Genomic DNA, 19190 nt, shown 5'->3' with positions numbered 1-19190 from the left:
GCGATCGATCGCTGTGGATTGTACTGGATGGAACGAGAAAGAGGAAAAAAGATGCCCTTCTCTCGGAAAAGAGGAACGTTTTGTTTGCTAGCAGCTAGTGCGTCTCTGATTTTCAACATTGGCCTCGCTTTTCTCTTTCCTTGGAAGCCGATCGACAAGCCCATGTAACGGATTCCAGCTCCGATCGCACTCCGATCCACCGAATTTCTCTCTCCCTCCAAAGCAAAACAGGGGGGATTAGAGAATTAGGGTTCTTGGCCGAGAGCATTTAATGGATGGCGATTGGGTGAAAGGCGATGGATTTATTTCTGTGCGCTTACCAAACTCTGGCTGGAGAACACCAACTGACCCCCTTTCGGCCTATACATTTTAAACAAAATCACAGCATCGATTGCGCCCTCTTTGTTCCTGGGCTGTTCTTTTCCGGTTTCTTCATCAAATCCCCTCTTTTTCCTCCGTGGATTCCATCACTGCCACCACAAAGGTTTGCGCGGCTTTGCCTAGCGCCTAGCCTAGCGGCCCACGAGAGAGAGAGAGAGAGAGAGCGACAAACGCCCAAAGCTTTCACCCCTCTTTTCCTTCCTCTCGTCCCTCCCCTGCTCTGCCAATGGCGAGTAAATTCCGGGCGGGATCCAGATGCTGGTGACAATCGCGCGATCTCGGCTCTGCCCAGCGAGCAATCGGGCGTTTTGGAGCTGCCCAAATGAAGGATTCGGCTAGAATCGTCCGGGGGTAGCAGCTTTTTCACCGGATCGATCGCGAGAGGGAGAGAGCTGTCAGGGCGTGTACTTTACCTGCTCGGCCGATCAATCAATCCATCTCATCTCGGCCAGCATTTGAAATCTCTCGCAATCATGGAAGAAGAGGGCGTAGATCACATCACGGAGCAACGGCAGGGGCTGGAAACCATCGAAGATCTCGACGACGCCAAGAAGGAGAGCACTGCCACAAATGGAGAAGATGGAGAGAGCCACTTGAGCAGCACGAAGAAAAAGAGGAGGAAGAAGGGGGAAGAAGAAGAAGAAGAAGAAGAAGATCGTAGCGTTCCGTACTACAAGCTCTACTCCTTCGCGGATGCCATGGATTTGGGGCTGATCTTCGTGGGCGCAATCGGGGCGTGCGCCCATGGAGCGGCGATTCCAGTGTTCTTCATCTTCTTTGGGAAGCTCATCGATGAGTTTGGCGCAAACTATGATAACCCGACCAAGCTCGGCCATGGCGTCTCCAAGGTACGTTCTTCTTCCTCTCTTTCTTTCCCATTCTTTGAGATCGATCCAATCTCCATTCTTAATTGATAGACTATGTCTTCCAAGCGAGTTTTCTATCGAGAGTTTCGAGAGTTTCTTTCGAGCTAACTGCTAAGGCCATAGAATCGAAAGTTCTTCTCTCTTTTCTCTGTCCTACCTTTAGTTTTTTTGTTTTTCTTGCCGCTAATTGTGTGTTTGCTCGTGGCAGTATGCTTTATATTTTGTCTACCTTGGACTCGCGATCTTGGTCGCAGCGTGGCTTGGTAAGTTTCCACAAAAACTTCCAGAGAAACACCAAAAAATAGATTTTTCCTGGAGAGGTTGATGGCGATCTTGATTGTGATTGCTCAAAATTCTACCTTTCGAGTAAATTATCTTGTGTGGATCCAGAGGTGGCGTGCTGGACTTACACGGGCGAGAGACAATCGGCACGAATGAGAGTGGCTTATCTCAAAGCGATGCTCAGCCAGGACGTGGGATTCTTCGACACGGACACCACCACCGGCGAGATCGTCAATGGGATCTCCAGCGACACCGCCCTTGTCCAAGAAGCAATCGGTGCAAAGGTAGAGTAAACTTCGATCGTTGTTCTTCCGAGAACTTTGGAACAGCTCTCTTGATCACGCTAAAGTTCTTCTCGTTTGATCCTCCATAGGCTGGAAACTATCTCCACTACATGGCCAGATTTGTGGCTGGCTTCGCGGTCGGCTTCTCGTCCGTGTGGCAACTTACGCTCGTCACCCTCGCTGTTGTTCCCGGGATTGCTCTCGCCGGTGGATTGTACGCTCACACCATGATCGGGCTCACCACAAAGAACCAAAAGGCCTACGCGAAAGCTGGAAACGTTGCTGAACAGGTGATCAAGCTTGTTCCTCCTTTGGAAACTTGGAAAGCTGAACCTTTGATCTTGTAGAGCATTTCCCAAGTAAGAACGGTCTACTCGTTCGTCCAGGAGGAGCAAGCCGTGGATTCTTACGCTCGAGCGCTGGAAACGACGCTGGAGATTGGAAAGAAGAGTGGCCTCGCCAAAGGAATGGGAATCGGAGCAACGTATGGCTTGACGATCGGTGCGTGGTCGCTCCTCCTGTGGTACGCCGGCGTTCTAGTTCGCAATGGAACCACCAATGGCGGCGAAGCTTTCACCACCATTCTCAACGTCGTCATCGCCGGACTGTAAGTTCCATCCATCCATCTCGAGTTCTCTCATTTCTTTTCTTCCAGATCTCTTGGAAACGCTGCTCCAAATCTCGCAGCCTTCGGCAAAGGCCGAGCCGCGGGATACACCATCCTGGAGATGATCAACCGAAAACCATCCATAAACCTCCAGGCTCTCGAAGGGAAGAAGCTCGACAACGTCCATGGAAACATAGAGTTTGACAAAGTATGCTTTAGCTATCCATCCCGGCCGGACGTCGTCATCTTCCAGGATCTCAGCCTCTCCATCCCCGCGGGAAAGACTGTGGCTGTCGTTGGAAGCAGTGGATCCGGCAAGAGCACCATCATCTCCCTCATCGAGCGTTTCTATGATCCCCAGTCAGGTACAAAGAGAAGAAAGAACTTCTCGATCGTCCTGACGATAAATTCTGTTTTTGATCTTGTTGGTCGCCAGGAAGAGTGCTCCTGGATGGAATTCCAATCCAAGAACTCCAGCTCAAGTGGCTGAGGGGCCGGATCGGGCTGGTGAGCCAAGAACCGGCGCTCTTCGCGACGAGCATCCGAGAGAACATCCTGTTTGGAAAGGAGGACGCGAGCGATGGCGAGATCGAGGCGGCTGCCAGAACCTCGGACGCTCACACCTTCGTCAAGCAGCTCCCCAGCGGCTACGACACCCAAGTTGGCGAGAAAGGCATCCAGCTCTCGGGCGGACAGAAGCAACGCATCGCCATCGCTCGAGCTATGGTGAAAGATCCGGCCATTCTCCTGCTGGACGAGGCCACCAGCGCCTTGGACGCGAGCTCCGAGAGTGCCGTCCAGGAGGCTCTCGAGCGGCTCATGGTGGGGAGGACGACGGTGGTGGTGGCGCACAGGCTCTCCACCATCCGGAACGCCGATACCATCGCGGTTGTCCATCAAGGGAAGGTGGTGGAGTCTGGAACGCACGACGAGCTCCTCGCCAAGGCCGAGTTCTACGCTGCTCTCGTCAAGCTCCAGGCGGCGGCGGCGGCGGTGGCCAAGGAGAGTGACACTGCTTCCAAGCACTCCGCCAGGTACGCTTGCTTCGCTCGATCCCCTTCGCAAACTTCGATTTTTCTTCTTCCACCAGGCACTCTCGCGGGAGTTCTTTGTCACTGTCGCAGCGAACTTTCAGCTTCCGGGTGAGCGTACGCTCCGAGGCCGACGCTCACAGCAACGCCGAGCTCGAGGAGTACCACCAGCAGCACCAGTTTCCAAAGGCCTCGTACTTTCGACTGCTCAAGCTCAATGCCCCGGAGTGGCCTTTCGCGCTGGCTGGAGCACTGGGAGCTATTCTTGCCGGAGCCGAGACCCCCTTCTTCGCCTACGGGATCACGCAGGCCTTGGTCACCTTCTACAGCCCCGACCAAAGCCACCAGAAGCGAGAAGTCGAGAAGATCTCCACCATCTTTGCCATCGCCACTGTCGTCACTGTTGGAATCTACGTCCTGGAGCACTACTTCTTCGGCGTCATGGGCGAGAGGCTGACGATGCGAGTCCGGAAGATGATGTTCTCGAGTAAGTTCTTCCTGCCAAAGTTTCCAAAGTTGTTAACCAAGTTCTTGACGTAGATATCTTGCGGAATGAGATCGGCTGGTTCGATCGAGAAGAGAACAACAGCAGCTTGCTGGCCTCTCGTCTCTCGTCGGACGCCACCATGCTTCGTGCCGCCGTTGGGGATCGCCTGTGCACTCTCACGCAAAATCTCGCCTTGATAGTCACCGGCTTCGTCATGGCGTTCGTGCTGCAGTGGAAGCTGACGCTGGTTATCATCGCCCTCTTCCCTCTCATGATCGGAGCTCACATCACCGAGGTAGGAAAGAGCTCGTTGTTCTTTGTTGTTCTTCGTTGCTCTTCGTTCTCGCTAGCTGATCGACTTCGTAAACTTTCTTTCCAGCACCTCTTCCTGAAAGGCTTCGGAGTTAATCTCAGCAAAGCTTACCACCGAGCAACAATGGTGGCGGGAGAAGCCGTCGGGAACATCCGGACAGTCGCAGCGTTTTGCGCCGAGAAACGAGTGATGGATCTCTTCAACCGCGAGCTCCAAGGCCCCAAGAGCAACGCTTTCACCCGTGGACAGATCACCGGCATCGGCTACGGCGTCTCCCAGTGCTGCCTCTTCAGCTCCTACGGCTTGGCCCTCTGGTACGCCTCCAATCTCATCAAGCAGGGTGACACCACCTTTGGACCCGTGCTCAAGAGCTTCGTTCTCCTCATCTTCACCGCCTTTGGAGTCGCCGAGACGCTATCTCTAGCACCCGATATCCTCCGAGGCTCGCAAGCGGTCGGCTCGGTCATGGAGCTCATCGACTACCAGACCGAGATAGATCCCGATGATGGCGAGGCCAAGGAGATCAGCCACGTCCGGGGCGACGTCGAGCTCCGGAGAGTCTGCTTCAGCTATCCAACCAGGCCGGACGTGACCATCTTCCGGGACCTGAGCCTGAGAGTCCGAGCCGGCAAGAGCCTGGCTCTAGTCGGTCCCAGCGGCTCGGGGAAGAGCTCGGTCATCGGCCTCATCAGCCGGTTCTACGATCCATCCTCCGGGGCGGTGCTCGTCGATGGAAAGGACGTCAGCAAGCTCAAGCTCCGATCGCTGAGGCAGCACATCGGGCTCGTCCAGCAGGAGCCCGCGCTCTTCGACACCACCATCTTCGAAAACATCCGGTATGGCAAGCCTGAGGCGACGGAGTCGGAGGTGGTGGAGGCGGCCAAGGCAGCCAATGCTCACAGCTTTATCAGCTCTCTTCCGAATGGCTACCAGACCGTGGCCGGAGAGAGAGGCGTCCAGCTCTCGGGTGGCCAGAAGCAAAGGATCGCCATCGCCAGAGCTGTGATAAAGAACCCGGCCATCTTGCTGCTCGACGAAGCCACCAGTGCGCTGGATGCGCAGTCCGAGAAGGTGGTCCAGCAGGCCTTGGACAGGGTGATGAAAGGCCGGAGCTGCCTAGTCGTTGCTCACAGGTTGTCCACCATCCAGAACGCAAACGTGATCGCGCTCCTCCAGGACGGGCAGATCATCGAGCAAGGCAGCCACAGTGAATTGGTCCGGAAGATCGGAGGCGCCTATGCAAAGCTTGTCAGCTTGCAGCAGCAGCAACAGCACCACGAAGAACACCGCCTGGATTGATTGGATGGTTAGAACGTCCAAGAAAACCTTACAAAAGAAAAAGAAAAGTCACCTCGTATCATCACCTCGCAAGTTATCGCGCATAAAAGAACCTGTGGTCACGATCACGTAGAAGAACCAGAGATCCTAGCTAGAACCTCTAGAACAAAGATCATGAAAGAAATTTATTTTCCCCCAGGCCTCTAATATCACACAAAACGATACTCACCAAGACATCCAGACTAGTGCAAATAATATATCTACAGAGGCTACCAATCGATCGACACTTACTGGGATTCCTTGTTAGACCACACATTGTCCCAAGATCCCTCCTTTGGAAGAGAAGCGACGACAGCACCATCACCACCACCTTGCTTTGCCTCAGCTCCGGCCAAGGCTCTTGTTCCTGCCACAGAGCGAGCCTTCGGCGATCTCGGCCTGAAGCCCAACAGGCGCAACACGAATCGTGCGAGCTCCCCGTAAAGAATCCCAGCCCGATCACACAGCTGCGTAAGACGGAAGTCACACATGAGCAAACTCTTCCACTCGTCCCTGTACGTACTTGAAGAAGCGCCGTGATGAAAAAATGGAAAGCCTGAGTGTTCTCGTCAATCAGAATTGCCAGCCGTCCAAAGAAAGTCATGACACCATGAAGCTGCGCAGAAGAGAAAAACAGACTTTCATCACACGCGTAGCAAAAAAAATAACAAAACAAAACGAGAAGAAGTCGCCACTCACCACGGAAAGCATGGACTGCCAGAAACTGGGAGCGCGAGGAGGACCACCATACGGATCGTCAGGATTGGGAGCCATGGGATTCCCAGCACCATAGCCTCCATAGCCGCCTAAAGGCCCTCCTCCCATCGGCATTCCAAATCCACCATAGCCACCACCAATTCTATTGTACATCCCTCCTCCTCCAAACGGGCTGCCACCATAGTTGCTGCCATATCCTCCTCCAAAGTAGCTGCTTCCATATGGAGAACCATTGTATCCATAGCCACCACCATTGTAAGCACCACCACCGTAGCCACCGACCGAGTTGTATGGTCTGTTGTACGTGCTCATCGTTCCATAGCTCCCATAGCCTCCTGGAATGCAAGAACACACACAATTGGCGAGGATGTAAGGATGGAAGTACGCTGTACTGGAAGAAAGAAAGAATCAAACAAACTTACCTTGGTTGCGTTCCCAGGGTCTCAAAGGCACAGCGGCCCCAACGGCGGTGGAAGGCTGCTGGGCGAGATTTTGCTTGTCGATCGTTGTGGCGGCGGTGCCAGAGCTAGCAATTGCTGCCGCCGTGCTCGTAGTCGGCGAGGAAGGGGCAAATGGAGAAGGGCTTGAATTGCCTTGAGATCCAGGGCGCTCCCAAGGCTTGGCAGGCGCCGGTCGGCCTGCAAGGAGAGAATCGGTGAAATTCGAGGCGATTCCACCATACCTGAAGCAGCCATCTCCTAGAACACGAGAAAATCATGGAAATGTCATGAAATCCGGGGCGATCTCGTGCCCTCGCAATGATCCAATCGAAGCCGCCGGAGCTCTCGCCCTCGCCAAGGCCTAGAAATAAGATTAGGGCTACGTGAGCCATCGATAAAACCAAAGGGGGCAAAATTTTTAACCCGTGGTAAAAGAGCGTGGTCTGTGTCACTGGTAAAAGTCTGGCTATGGCGTCGGGGAAGAGTAGTGTAATCCCGATCACAAACGCTCGAGCCTCACTAACTTTAGGGTTTTCGAAAATATTTCGGGGATGAGATCGGGTCTGCCAGTTCGAGCGCTCCGGCTCGAGATCTGGCCCGGCGCTGCGCAGATCGGCAGCGATTCTCAGCCGCCTCGGCGTCGCGATGCGAGTGCCGTGTCGATGCGGAGGAGGAGGAAGGTACAGTGAAGCGCTGATTCCTAGGGAGCTAGAAATCCAGGCAGTGGCGCCATCGATTGGGCTGCATTGAGTAGATTTCGCGAGAAGAGGAAGAAATATTTCGATCGAACGCTAGCGAGCAGTATGACATGTCGAGAGACTGGGATGAATCACGCTGGATGTGTGGCCCAGCCGTGGGACCAAGGATGTTCCTCAAGGCGGCTTCGACCGTGGGAGGAGGGCACAACACCAGCAACAGTAGCGGCATCGCTCAGCCTCAGCCAGCAGCACAAGCTCCATCTTTCATCGAGTCCGCAAAGGTAAGAGAAAAGAGCTCTTTTTGTGTTTTCATGAGATTTCTAGCTACCTAGTACTAGTCTAGCCTATGGAATGCGTGTGCTAGTGCTTTCTAACGCTCTGTTGGGATTGTAATCCAGACCTCGAAGCGCTTGAAGCCGGAGAAATGGAGAGCTGCCTTTGACAAGGAAGGAAGAGCTGTGGGCTTTCACAAGATTTTGAAAGCCATCGTCTCGGGGGTGAGTTTCAAAGCATTCGTTTTGTTTTGGATCTGGAAGTTTTTTAATGAATGGCCAGGGCCTTTGTTTATGGTGTCAGGGTGTTGATCACTCGATCAGAGCGGAGGTATGGGAGTTTTTGCTTGGCTGCTACTCGCTCGGCACGACTGCCGAGTATCGGCAACAGCTTCGTCACGCACGAAGGTCTCGGCTTGTTTGTTTTTTTTTTTGCTTGTTTCACGGGAAATTCTGTTTGTGTAGGATTCGTTATCAAGAGCTCATCGAGCAATGCCATCTGATGCATGGAAGTATTGGATCAGGCACACTGGCGTATACGGTCGGCACTAAAATTATGGACGTCCGAGTGACGTCCAAAAGCACCACTCGAGAAGAACACACCACTTTAAATGAGGTGGCAACGTCTTTCAAAGAGAAGATTGCTTCCTGGTCGGAGGAGCGCTTCCAGGCTGCACAGGATCTTGAAAATTTTGAGGACTCGAGAGAGAGCTTTGAGGAAGGAGATCTCCTCATACAGGAGGACTTGGCGCCGAAGAAGTCATCCGAAGCTGGCAGTCCGAGCGATGAAGGAACAGACTCGGGACCGAGTGAAGGAGAAGTCGATAACTCATTTTCTAACGACGACGGCAGCCAACTGCCTGATTACCTGCGTTTGCCCGTGAGAACATTGTTTCCAACATATGTGATGGATAGTACTACCAGTTCAACGAAGGACAGGACTTCAGGCGCGACTGACAAAGCCGAAAACAAAGACTTACAACTACATACTCTAAACGATGACGATGATAACTCAATTGTGACTATATTGAACGAGAACGAGACCCCGGAAAGTGCGAACGAGCAGCCAGAAGTTACAAATGAGGTGAAAAGAGAAGAAGGTGATACAACGAGATCTCCAGAAAAACAGGAAGACTTAAAGGTGCCGAGCGGAGGGGGGGCGTTCAGGGACGAGAAAGTAGCCGATTGGCTTTGGACATTGCATAGAATAGGTGAGAAAAATGCCTCTATGTTACCTTTGATCTCTGACTCATGCTTTTATTTGCAGTTGTGGATGTGGTCAGGACTGACAGACACCTCAAGTTCTATGAAGACTCCAAAAACATGGCACGGATGTCGGATATCTTAGCAGTCTATGCATGGGTTGATCCTGCAACGGGCTATTGCCAAGGCAAGTTATCAACTTGAAGTGCGTAGACTGAAATCTTTCGTTTCTTTTGCCAGGCATGAGTGATTTGCTGTCGCCATTTATTCTGATTTACGAAGATGATGCTGATGCGTTTTGGTGTTTTGAGAGCCTCCTCAGGCGGGTGGTAAGTAAATTCCCTGTCTCCTCTGTCTTTTTTGCACACTGACCATTGAGTAGCTTTCCTTTACAGCGTCAGAACTTTCAGATGGATGGTCCGATTGGTGTCATGCGCCAGTTGCAAGCTCTGACCACAATTTTGGAGCTCACAGACGTCTACGTTTTCAAGCACTTTGTCCACATCGGTGCCGATAGCTTCCTTTTCGCCTTTCGAATGCTGCTGGTCCTCTTCCGTCGTGAGCTCTCATTTGGCGAAGCTCTGTGCATGTGGGAGGTACGCAAGCTTAGATTATTTTTCTTTTGTCTCATCGCAGTGCTTATATTTTCCAGATGATGTGGGCTGCGGACTTCGATAATGGAATTTCCTGGGCACTGGAATACCATTGCCCGGAGCTCCTTATCGTGAAAGATCCAACACCAGCGGATGAAACGCTACCGGAAGACGATAGCAAAGCAATGTCACCGCTTTACACTTTCCAGGACCAGTCACTAGACACCTCGCCGCTGGAGGACAACGATCGCGTTGGATATCTATCCAGAAGCCCGCTCTGTGGATTGAGAGCTGGAAACTTCTGGCCTCGTCACTCCCGACACAAGATACGGACCGTGAGTTCTCTGCTTGGCAAGACAGGCGACGATGAACTCTCCGTCTTCGTTGTGGCCGCCATCCTCGTGCTCAACCGGACCAGGTTTATGAAAGACGTGCATTCCATGGACGACGCTATTAAGGTGCAGTGTTTTCATCTATCCCAGATTGTGCAAAACCTCAGCTTTGATTTGCAGGCCTTCAACGAGATCCAGATGAAGATCAAAGTGCGGAGTTGTATCAGAACGGCTATCAAGCTGAGGAGGAAGTACCAAAGACAAGTAAGTTCTTTCGCTTCCTTGAAATCTGAAGGGAAACAATGAGATACTTGCAGCTAGTCCGGCGTGCTGCTTTGGAGAACAAGGCCAGCGCTATACAACGCCAGAAGCAGCGCCATGGCGGTGCTTAGCGTCTCCCACACAAGAAAAATCAAAGAAAAAGAGGATTTTTTTTCCATTTTGCAAAGGAAATCGAGGCTCGTTACGTTCTCACATTTGGAACTGAGGGTGTAACGAGGCTATTGTATTTCTGCTAATTGTAATTTATTAAGGAAAGCACACTCATTTGAAATAAGCAAGTTTAAACTAAGCATGATTAGTGGGTGAGACTGGTGGGAATCGAAGTCAGGACCAACGTGCAGGCGACGGCTTTGACGGGTTGACGGGCTGCCCGGTCAAAACAAATAATTTATAACCATGCATTGACAGAGAGGAAGAGTTTACAAATTCACTCACACTCTTCAAGCAAAAGCGCAGCCAAACGAGAGGAAAATGGATGAATACGCGCAGCATTTTTAGGTATGGCTGCCGGGCGCGATCGCTAGGCCGGCGCTGGAGGAGATTTGCGCAGCGGGAGCGAATCGATCGGGGCGGCAGCTACTCCGATTGGTTGCGCGGTCCAAGTTCGCGGCGCTGGCCAGGAATTCCAGGTTAGGGTTTGGAGATCGGGAGCTCAGCGGTTCTAGATGCACATGTTGAGGGGATCCGGCCGTGGAAAATGGGAGGTTTGTGCTCGAAGACTGTGCCCGAGGATTCCAGTGGCTCATCAGAGGGTACCAGGCCAAACTTTAAGCGGCAGCTCTCAAAGCCTTCGCAGCAACCAAATGGAGTGAATGGGATCTATGCGGCAGGGAAGGCTCCCGCTCCCGATCCCTCTACCTCGGTCGACAAAGTTGCTAGCTCCTCGCCAGAGACGGATGATACCAAGGACGATGAGGAGGACAAGAGCGAGCGGATCAAATTGTCCAGAGTACTTTCTCACAAGGCTCGGAATGCGAAGTCGATCCTTGGGAGAGCTGGGACTGCTGGCCTGGACAAGGCGGTGGTGATGCTGGATACGTTTGGGAGCAGCATCACAACCACGATTGGGAGTGGCTTTGCTGCTGGAGTGGCACCCAAGGGGAACAAGATTGGAATTCTAGCGTTCGAGGTTGCAAACACCGTGGTCAAAGGATATAGTTTGAAGCAGTCTTTGTCAGAGGAAAGCCTCCAGCTGCTCAAGAAGGAAATTCTTCCCTCTGAAGGGGTCCAGCGGCTCGTGTCTAAAGATCTCGATGAGCTCTGGCGAATTGCTGCCTCTGATAAAAGGTACGTCCAATGGACGTAGTTCAACTTCTCTCTGTTTGACACTCTGGTGTGATCTTAGGCATGAGCTCAAAGTGTTCGCTAGTGAGGTTGTTCGTTTTGGAAACCACTGCCGAGCACCGGAGTGGCATCAACTCGATCGTCTAATCAACAGGTGCTTTACTTTTCATATGGATTTTGCCTATGCTCCAGTTCTTCTTGTGTAGACTGGGAACGGAAGTACAAATTCCCAGGCAGTCACCGGAGCACGCAGAGCAAGAAATGCAAGAGCTTATGACTCTAGCACAGAACACAGCAGTAAGTTGAAAAAACAAAAACGTTTTGTCTCTTGGTTTCGTGTATAGATTCTCGTGATACGTTTGTTGTCTGTGGACAGGAGCTATACCATGAACTCCATGCGTTGGATAGATACGACAACGACGTTCGGCGGAAGATCGAAGAAAACGAGTTGTCTTCTAATCCTCACAAAGGTACACTTGTAACCATTCTATTTATTGCCAACCTTTCCTGGCTCACGTTGCAGGGGAGAGCTTAGCAATGCTAAAAAGTGATTTTAAATGCCAGCAAAAGCACGTAAAGCTATTGCAGAAAAAGTCCCTCTGGTCAAAAATCATGGAAGAGGTACTAAAATCGTTTTCGTTCAGGCTCCATGTCTGAGATTTGTCCTCATTTTCTGTCAGCTAATGGAGAAACTGCTAGATATAGTGTATTTTCTTCATCAACAAATCGCTGATGCATTTGGTAGGTGCATACTTCTCATTTTAGGCGTGATTCATGTTCTCGGTCTATTGCAGGCGAGTATGATGAAGAGCAATCGATGAAGCTTTCAAGCGTTCCGAGATTGGGAGCTCTTGGCCTGGCCTTACATTATGCTAATATAATAAACCAAATCGACACTCTGGTAGGTCTTACAAATCTTCTGAATCTTATTTATGCCTGCGTTATCTACAGGTCTCCCGACCAAGTTCTATTCCTCCAAACACGCGCGATAATCTGTATCAAGGTCTTCCTCCTTCTATCAAAATGTCCTTGAGAAGTGCCCTCTACGCGGCTGCTAACTCAAACAAAGAAGAGGCAAGAAAAGCTGCTTATTAGTAAACATTTGTGGAGTATATTAAGTTTGTTTGTTTTCATGCAGCTCACAGCGTCCCAGATCAAAGAAGAAATGGAAAAAATACTGGTATGGATGGTACCAATCGCATCGAACACAACAAAGTAAAGATGTTTAAAACTAGAGCAGCAGCCGGACTGTTTGATTGATCCTTTTGGTTTATCTACGTGCAGAGCGCACCATGGATTCGGGTGGGTTGGAGAATGGGCTAGTGCTGGGTGAGTCGCTACTTCTTTAAACATTTGTTTCCTAGAATCACTCTAACCATGAGAATCTAAACAGATCTTCCATCGACCGGAAACCATACGTCCAGGAAATCAGCTTGATCCAAACACTTCATCACGCGGATCAAGAAGTGACCGAGAAGTATATATTAGACCTCCTGGTTTGGCTGAACCTCCTGATAAGCCGAGCCAAGAGTAACCTCAACGGCCACAACAGGTCCCCGCACAAGTCTCCCTTCCGCTCGCCAGTGAAGAAGACGATTGTGCTGAATCCATTGCCGCCGCCAGCAACGAGCTCCCGCGAGCTGTCCAAGGAGGACCAAGAGATGCTAACCGGAGCAGTGCTGAGGAGGCTGACACCGGGCATAAGCAAGAGCCAAGAGTTCACGAAGAAGCCGAAGGTTCTGAGTACGAGACTGAGCAAGAGTCACAGCCATTCTCCGCTACCATGCACGGTTAAGCCCGAGACTTCGACTCCATTCACTTCCAGGCGATCACTCCGCCCGCTGGAGCTGGAACTCGAGAGGATCAGAGCTCTGGACAAGATTGACAGGGTCGACACTCTTACAGGAGCTCCCGCCGCTGCTACTGCTTGACTCGAGAGGAAGCTAATCGGACAAGGAGAAGCTCGAAAAGCTCGAAAGCTCGCAACCTCGGGAAGTCTTCACAGGAGGTAAGAAAAGAAAAGAAGAGAGAGAGAGAGAGAGAGAGATCGTGTAAGGCGAGGCAAGGAAGAGAGTAAGTAGAAGAAACGAACTACATAGTAAAGAAACGTGGACTGGCAATGGTGTATATTATGTCGAAAGTTTTGCATAACAATAGATTCAAATCAAAGTCCTATGGTCCAATGTATGCAATCAGAATGTGATGGGCTGGCAAAGAATTAATAATATCCAAGTTATGTGTATTTGAATTGCTAAAACATTCTTTTTTTGCAGATTTTATATACATCAGTGCCACGTATCATTCTTTTAAATTCTTATAAATCACCATGTATAAGCGCAGCGTACTTGAGGTCACTATTTTGGATTTGTAGATGAGGCCGTGGATGGTAGTTCTCGCAAATCCATTCCCTTGAGATGTTTACTCTCTGGGGAAGTGATACCCGAGCTCATGAGATCTTCACCGTGGTCAATGGATGCTGCAGAGCAGAGCAGAGCGTGACAAGAGGGCATGCCTAGCACGCATCCAAGCAGCTTACAGCAACTGTGGCAAAGTCAGTGCTTCCAGCTGCGAGGAATTTACGAGTTTTAAGGATTACACAGACATGCTACCTGTTCGTCAAGTGTGTTGAAGTTCCAGCCGCCATCGTCAGCAGCTAGCCAAGAACATGATGGTGGACATTCAGGGAACTTTGCTTGTGGATCTTTAATGCCGGCTGGATTTCAAGTTGGGTGTGGTGTTCATCATTGACAAGATAAGCTGGGACTTTGATCCAAGAAGGAACTAAGCTGCATCGGTGTCAAAAAAGGTAGTTATGGCATATAGTTGTGCAAGAAAAATGGCTGATGCATGATGCATACCAAGGTGATAGTTCTGTAATTTATACTTCAGCAGATCAAAGAATTCCTCCAAGGCCACACATCCATGATTTATTACACAAGTTGGAATTCTAGGGATGGACCTGATGAGCTTTGCTAGATAAAGTCAAGCTCAATTGGTGGAATATGAACCTCTGAGGTTTGCTTGCTCCAAGCAAGAGAATGCACAGGTGTTTTGAATGAGGGTTTTCTTTTTGCTACGAGAATGGTGATTTCTTGGAGGACAAGTTGTGGAAGTGGTCATGGGAGTAAGGAAATGGCCGTGCATGCAATAAAAAAGATCATCCAAAGTGACCATGAGCAGATTTTGAAAGTTGCTATGGAGCAAGGAAACTCGGAGTTTGTGGAGTTTCTCAGAGTGGCAGAAAAGGTGTCAAATCCATGAAATCGTAAGCAAGCACAAGTGGCACAAGCGTGATTGCTGATGGAGTGACAATATGACTGATGAAGAATCCTACAAGAGAGATTCTCATGGGTTTAGCCTCATATTTGAGAGCAAGAGTGTGTATTGGGCGTGTCGATTGGGTGCCTTTCAGAAATCAAGTTTTTCCCTTATAGGTATTTGCAACCTCTGCAATGGCAGAAGGACCCGTGCTTGTTTGATTTGCGGTGCTCCAATGCAAGGCCTCTGCTTGAGAAATCTGGATGATATTTCCTCCTCGTTGAGAAACAGAGGTATACAAAATCTCTTCTTTCCTCCGTGTGAGAGAGAATTTTCACTTGCTAGAAGTAGGAAGCAGCTAATATCTAATCCATCGCGCAACTCTCACAGTGCTCTTTCCAGTGTAAGTAACTCCTGCCTTTCCAAATTCTTTGGAGAATTCATACAAATCACCTGACCACCATAAAAAAGATTATCATTTACAAACTTAAATAGTATAATATGCTAGAACATCCTAGCATATTTCAGGTATATTCATTATCAAACCTAAGCTATGAGTCAACTTTATATGTGGCATGCCCCAATACCAATATTATGATGGACACAATCACAGTTTTGTTATTATAGCAATTGGTGTCCACTATAATATTACGTGTAATTGAAAAAAGAGTTTATATAACATTATATAAAAGTCAGATCTTTGTAAACAAAGTAAACTATACAATATCAGATCTTTGTATAGTTTAAGAGTATAGAAATTTAAATAAATGTAAGTTCTATACAATGTATGAATTCAAGTCAAAGTTGATGGTCCATGGTTGTCATTTTCTGTATAGTTTAACAATATAGGACCTTCTATCAAAAAACTCTCACACCAATCAAGCATGGATGAAAATGATTTCAAAGGTTGCGCACCAGATAAAATAATAAAAGGCTGATTCGGTTTTACGTGGTTGTAAAAAGTGATGCCGTGGGGAAGTGGGGAAGTGGAGGGTGAGATATTCGCACCAACAGGGAGCGAATATGCTAATCCCCTTATATCAGTGGCGTGGACGGCAGTGAACCCAACGAACCCTTTGTCTTTCTTGTGCCAGTGGAGAAGAAAGGAGAGCCAGCATTCGTGCGTTTTTGGATTCTTCGATCGTTGCTCGCCAATCCGGCGCCTCCGGCAGCTCCCTGCCGATTCTCCTGATCTTCGTCAACGGATCCACCAGCCCTGGTATTTCTTGATGGATTCTCATCGCCCCGCAGCTCGCCTCAAGCTCGCGCACCGGAGCGGCGTCTCATCGGCCTCAAATCTTGCGGCGTCTCTAGGTGCGGCGTCTTTGAGATTTCTCTGTCGATAATCTCTCATTCTTGATGCTTACTCTTGCAGCCTTCTTGCAAACTAGGGACAAACACTGGTCGTGTTCGCTGTCGTGCTCGATTTTCTCCTGAGGCATCGTTCTTCTGTCTCGTAAGCTTAGAATTTTTTTTTTCCTCCCTTTTCTGTTTCGCTCCAACATTCTTCCACTTTTTTCCTTTGTAGCTGAGGCACACAAGCTCACGTCGCGCAAGCAGCCGCCAAGTGGTTCCAAACAAGATGGTGGTGCTCCAGAATTTTCGGGTGCAAGACTTTCTCGAGGCGGCCGAGCTGGAAATCTGTGCAATTCTTTACCACCCATTCAATTTGAGCACCATGGCTGGAACACTTTCTGATTCGAGGCTGTCATGCTTTCTGCGAGACGAAGGCTATGTTTTGTCCGTTGCTTCATCGCTTTCAAAGCACCAGCCTACAAAGGCATTGCTCATGAAACTCTCCCACAGCATCTACAAGGGGAATGAGGTATGGCAACTTAGTGATGCAAAGCTTTTCTAGATATCTGGCTATCTTCGTTTTTCTCAGGACGCAGTGACAGATTCGGCAAAAGAAATGAAATCTTTTATGATGAAGTTGGCAGCAGACAGCGATGTCAAAGCCAGCGTGATTCTCATGGCAATTTTCCACGCACGAGTGTTTCTTGCAAGAACTATCTCCAAATATATGGCTCCAGGCCAGAGCAGCTGGATTTCAGCGTATAACGAGCATGATTTCCAGGTAAACGTCACTTTTTTTGTTTTCCTCCCATTTCAAGCATATAACCTCTCAGGTTTGCGCGTCTTTACTGGAGAAAGATCTCGAAACGAAGCTTTTGCAAGATGGAAAAGGAGGTGTACTCGAGAAACTTTTCAAGGAAGCGTTGAGCCACCAGATACAAATTTTTTCCTCGGCTTATCCGCGACACAAGGACGAGGCAACTTGCAGCTCCAATCCGTGGCACCCCGTCAACCTTCTCTTTACAACGGACTACGATATCACTTGCACCGTCAAAGACACATCAGAGATATTGGTCTCAGTGGCGAAAAACAACTCATCCACTAGTGAAGATCCACAGGAACGCTACTGGTCCCTGATGAAGGTGCACGACAATCGTATCAAGAACTGCTTGTCGATCTGGGAGTTTGAGAGCGTCGCTGCGAAGCTGACCCCCGTGACCGAGAAGCGAGGCGGTTTGTATCATCTGGTTCCCGGGATGGACTTGGGACTCAGATCATACATCAAAGGCAGCCAGGAACAGTTCGCGAATCCCGACGTCTCGTGCGTCTACGAGAGCAGCAACCTCAGGAACATCTTGAGGCAACTCGGGGACCTCGAGAAGAAAATAAACAAGGTACTGTTATCAAAAGTTTGTTTTGTTTCACTTTTATTCTGGAGCAGGAAGTCATGGCAGGAGGTGTTTTGAAAGGAGTTCGGCGCGAGCAAATAAGACGAGAAGTGAAACGAATTCCCCTACTCCACCGCTGCTCGGAGTTCCTCCAACAGCTAAGCGAGATCAACATTCCCATGCACTGCATCTCCGCGAGCTGGTCTCGCGATCTTATCATCGGAGGACTTCCAAGCCTGCCGGGTATGTATCCCTTTTTTTGTTTTAGCTTTCTAAAACACTCTTCGTCATTCCAGAGGGTCACTTGTTCGTTCACTCTAACGATCTAGTCTACGACGAGAAAGGAACCTCCGATGGAACCTTTCAAGGCGTGGTCCAGGACGCATTCGACAAGGAAGCCATCCTACACGCACTGCGAAGGATGTATAACGTGTACCCGGACGAGAACAAGAGAGCGGTGTTCTTGGGGGACAGCACCAACGATCTCTTGGCGCTGCTGGACGCCGACTTGGGGATCGTCATGGGACACAACCCCGCGCTCAGAGAGATGCTGCTGCGCTACAACCTCCAGCTCTTCCCGCTCGCCATCGCCGCAGCTCACATCCAGGCTTCCATCGAGTCCGGCAATCCAAAGAGCTACCGCCACAGCGGCGTCTTGTTTGAGGCGTCAGGGTGGAGCGAAGTGGAGGCTTGCTTGCTATTAAAGTAATATTTATCAAAGTTTTGTACTTTACTGAAAATTACTCTCTCCGCTTACCGACGTGGCATGAGACCCTCTTTTTCTCACCTCCCGTATATTATATGTTAATTTTAAATTTAAATTTAAATATATTACTGTGCTTAGAAACCAAACTATTGTAAAATAAAATAAAATTTAAACATGTGTATTCACATTAAGAAACATAGAATATTTATTTTTTCTAGTTAATATAAGTAAATTTATCCTATCTGGGAATTCCATATAACTTTTTTAATTATAATTATAATTATTTATTATTTAATAGTTTATTAACATCCAGTTAAAAATATGGATAAAATAATATTATGCTTAGTAGAGTGTAAACTTGTTCACATGAAGTAATTTGAAATGGTTCTAAAGAATTATCTGGTGTTTTTCTATTTTTACATAAATATAGCATGTGGAACAAATATAGATTGGGGAGTAAAAGGAGCTCTTAGTGAACAAGATATTCAAACTATAATTGATCGTGGTTTTTTTAATTTAACAAAGAAAGTAAAATTTAATGTTAGCTATCCAGAAAATTATAAAGATGCAAGAATGGTTGATGTTAGCAAAGGTGCAGTTTTTGTAAGGATTGAACGCTTAGGAAAAAATTGTAAATCTGGAAAATCAACAACAAAACAAATACTTGGTACCAGAATAAGAGATGGTTTAAAATATACAATAAATCAATATTATTATCACAACGAGCAGATAAATGTAAAATAACATTAACAGTTTTTGTGGAGTCCTCAAAATTTATTTCCATTTTCTTATAAATATATTTATCCCACTGAAAAAGATTGTGATACAAGTTTAACCACTTTAAATGCTGGTTTTAAAGATTTCCTTTTATTAAAAGGAAACTTTATAGTATCATCTAATGGTAGAAATGTATTATACTTAAAATCAAATTGCCAGCTTGTATTTTTTTCAGGTAGAAATCGTTTATGGCAATCTGAAAATATTTTATTTTTTGAAGGTAATTGTGAACTTATTTTGAAAACTGATGGAAATCTTGTTATATATACTGAAATAAACCAAGTGTTATGGTCTATTACAAAATACTATGACAAATGCATTTTTCTTACATATCTTACCATTGAAGATGACTGTAGCTTTATAATATATGAAGCTG

General features: G+C 48.5%; 5 protein-coding genes across 10 annotated transcripts; 4 read left to right on the top strand and 1 right to left on the bottom strand.

The window, feature by feature from the left end:
* Positions 1-4: 4 nt before the first annotated feature.
* Positions 5-5725, top strand: LOC9649345 (ABC transporter B family member 10). Of its 5 annotated transcripts, none has more exons than XM_024681480.1 (10): positions 5-1229; positions 1456-1510; positions 1638-1813; positions 1903-2103; positions 2161-2420; positions 2469-2785; positions 2857-3413; positions 3455-3938; positions 3992-4233; positions 4318-5725. In XM_024681480.1, exons 1-10 carry the CDS (start codon positions 855-857, stop codon positions 5548-5550), a joined length of 3900 nt encoding a protein of 1299 aa, XP_024537248.1. In that variant the 5' UTR covers positions 5-854; the 3' UTR covers positions 5551-5725. The 5 variants fall into 5 exon arrangements, with proteins under 5 accessions (XP_024537248.1, XP_024537250.1, XP_024537249.1 ...); XM_024681482.1 differs by having other exon boundaries at positions 2857-3481; positions 3526-3938; XM_024681481.1 differs by having other exon boundaries at positions 2857-3492; positions 3558-3938.
* On the bottom strand, positions 5702-7094 carry LOC9649753 (peroxisomal membrane protein 13). Its single transcript, XM_002976561.2, has 5 exons — positions 6968-7094; positions 6708-6923; positions 6268-6620; positions 6092-6184; positions 5702-6035 (listed from the first exon to the last, which is right to left on the bottom strand). The coding sequence occupies exons 1-5, from the start codon at positions 6978-6980 to the stop codon at positions 5817-5819; spliced, it is 894 nt and encodes a 297-aa protein (XP_002976607.1). The 5' UTR covers positions 6981-7094; the 3' UTR covers positions 5702-5816.
* Positions 7095-7138: 44 nt separating this feature from the next.
* LOC9649752 (small G protein signaling modulator 2) lies at positions 7139-10400 on the top strand. 2 transcript variants are annotated; one of them, XM_024681483.1, is made up of 10 exons: positions 7139-7704; positions 7822-7920; positions 7979-8103; positions 8161-8906; positions 8963-9085; positions 9139-9227; positions 9294-9494; positions 9551-9949; positions 10004-10087; positions 10141-10400. In XM_024681483.1, the coding sequence occupies exons 1-10, from the start codon at positions 7534-7536 to the stop codon at positions 10213-10215; spliced, it is 2112 nt and encodes a 703-aa protein (XP_024537251.1). In that variant the 5' UTR covers positions 7139-7533; the 3' UTR covers positions 10216-10400. The 2 variants fall into 2 exon arrangements, with proteins under 2 accessions (XP_024537251.1, XP_024537252.1); XM_024681484.1 differs by having other exon boundaries at positions 7144-7704; positions 8000-8103.
* A 128-nt stretch (positions 10401-10528) lies between these two features.
* LOC9649751 lies at positions 10529-13569 on the top strand. Its single transcript, XM_024681620.1, has 11 exons — positions 10529-11392; positions 11451-11543; positions 11596-11686; positions 11766-11859; positions 11913-12010; positions 12070-12130; positions 12184-12290; positions 12341-12463; positions 12528-12604; positions 12674-12718; positions 12783-13569. Exons 1-11 carry the CDS (start codon positions 10803-10805, stop codon positions 13318-13320), a joined length of 1917 nt encoding a protein of 638 aa, XP_024537388.1. The 5' UTR covers positions 10529-10802; the 3' UTR covers positions 13321-13569.
* A 2138-nt stretch (positions 13570-15707) lies between these two features.
* Positions 15708-18091, top strand: LOC9649344 (bifunctional TH2 protein, mitochondrial). Its single transcript, XM_024681650.1, has 7 exons — positions 15708-15961; positions 16023-16103; positions 16176-16472; positions 16533-16724; positions 16777-17337; positions 17385-17574; positions 17628-18091. Exons 3-7 carry the CDS (start codon positions 16230-16232, stop codon positions 18038-18040), a joined length of 1599 nt encoding a protein of 532 aa, XP_024537418.1. The 5' UTR covers positions 15708-15961; positions 16023-16103; positions 16176-16229; the 3' UTR covers positions 18041-18091.
* The last annotated feature ends 1099 nt before the right edge of the window (positions 18092-19190 follow it).

The sequence above is a fragment of the Selaginella moellendorffii genome, unplaced genomic scaffold (assembly GCF_000143415.4).
Source record: "Selaginella moellendorffii unplaced genomic scaffold, v1.0 SELMOscaffold_31, whole genome shotgun sequence".
NCBI lineage: Eukaryota > Viridiplantae > Streptophyta > Lycopodiopsida > Selaginellales > Selaginellaceae > Selaginella > Selaginella moellendorffii.
Note: the sequence above shows the minus strand (reverse complement) of the source record. Positions and strands in the feature narration are given on the sequence as shown.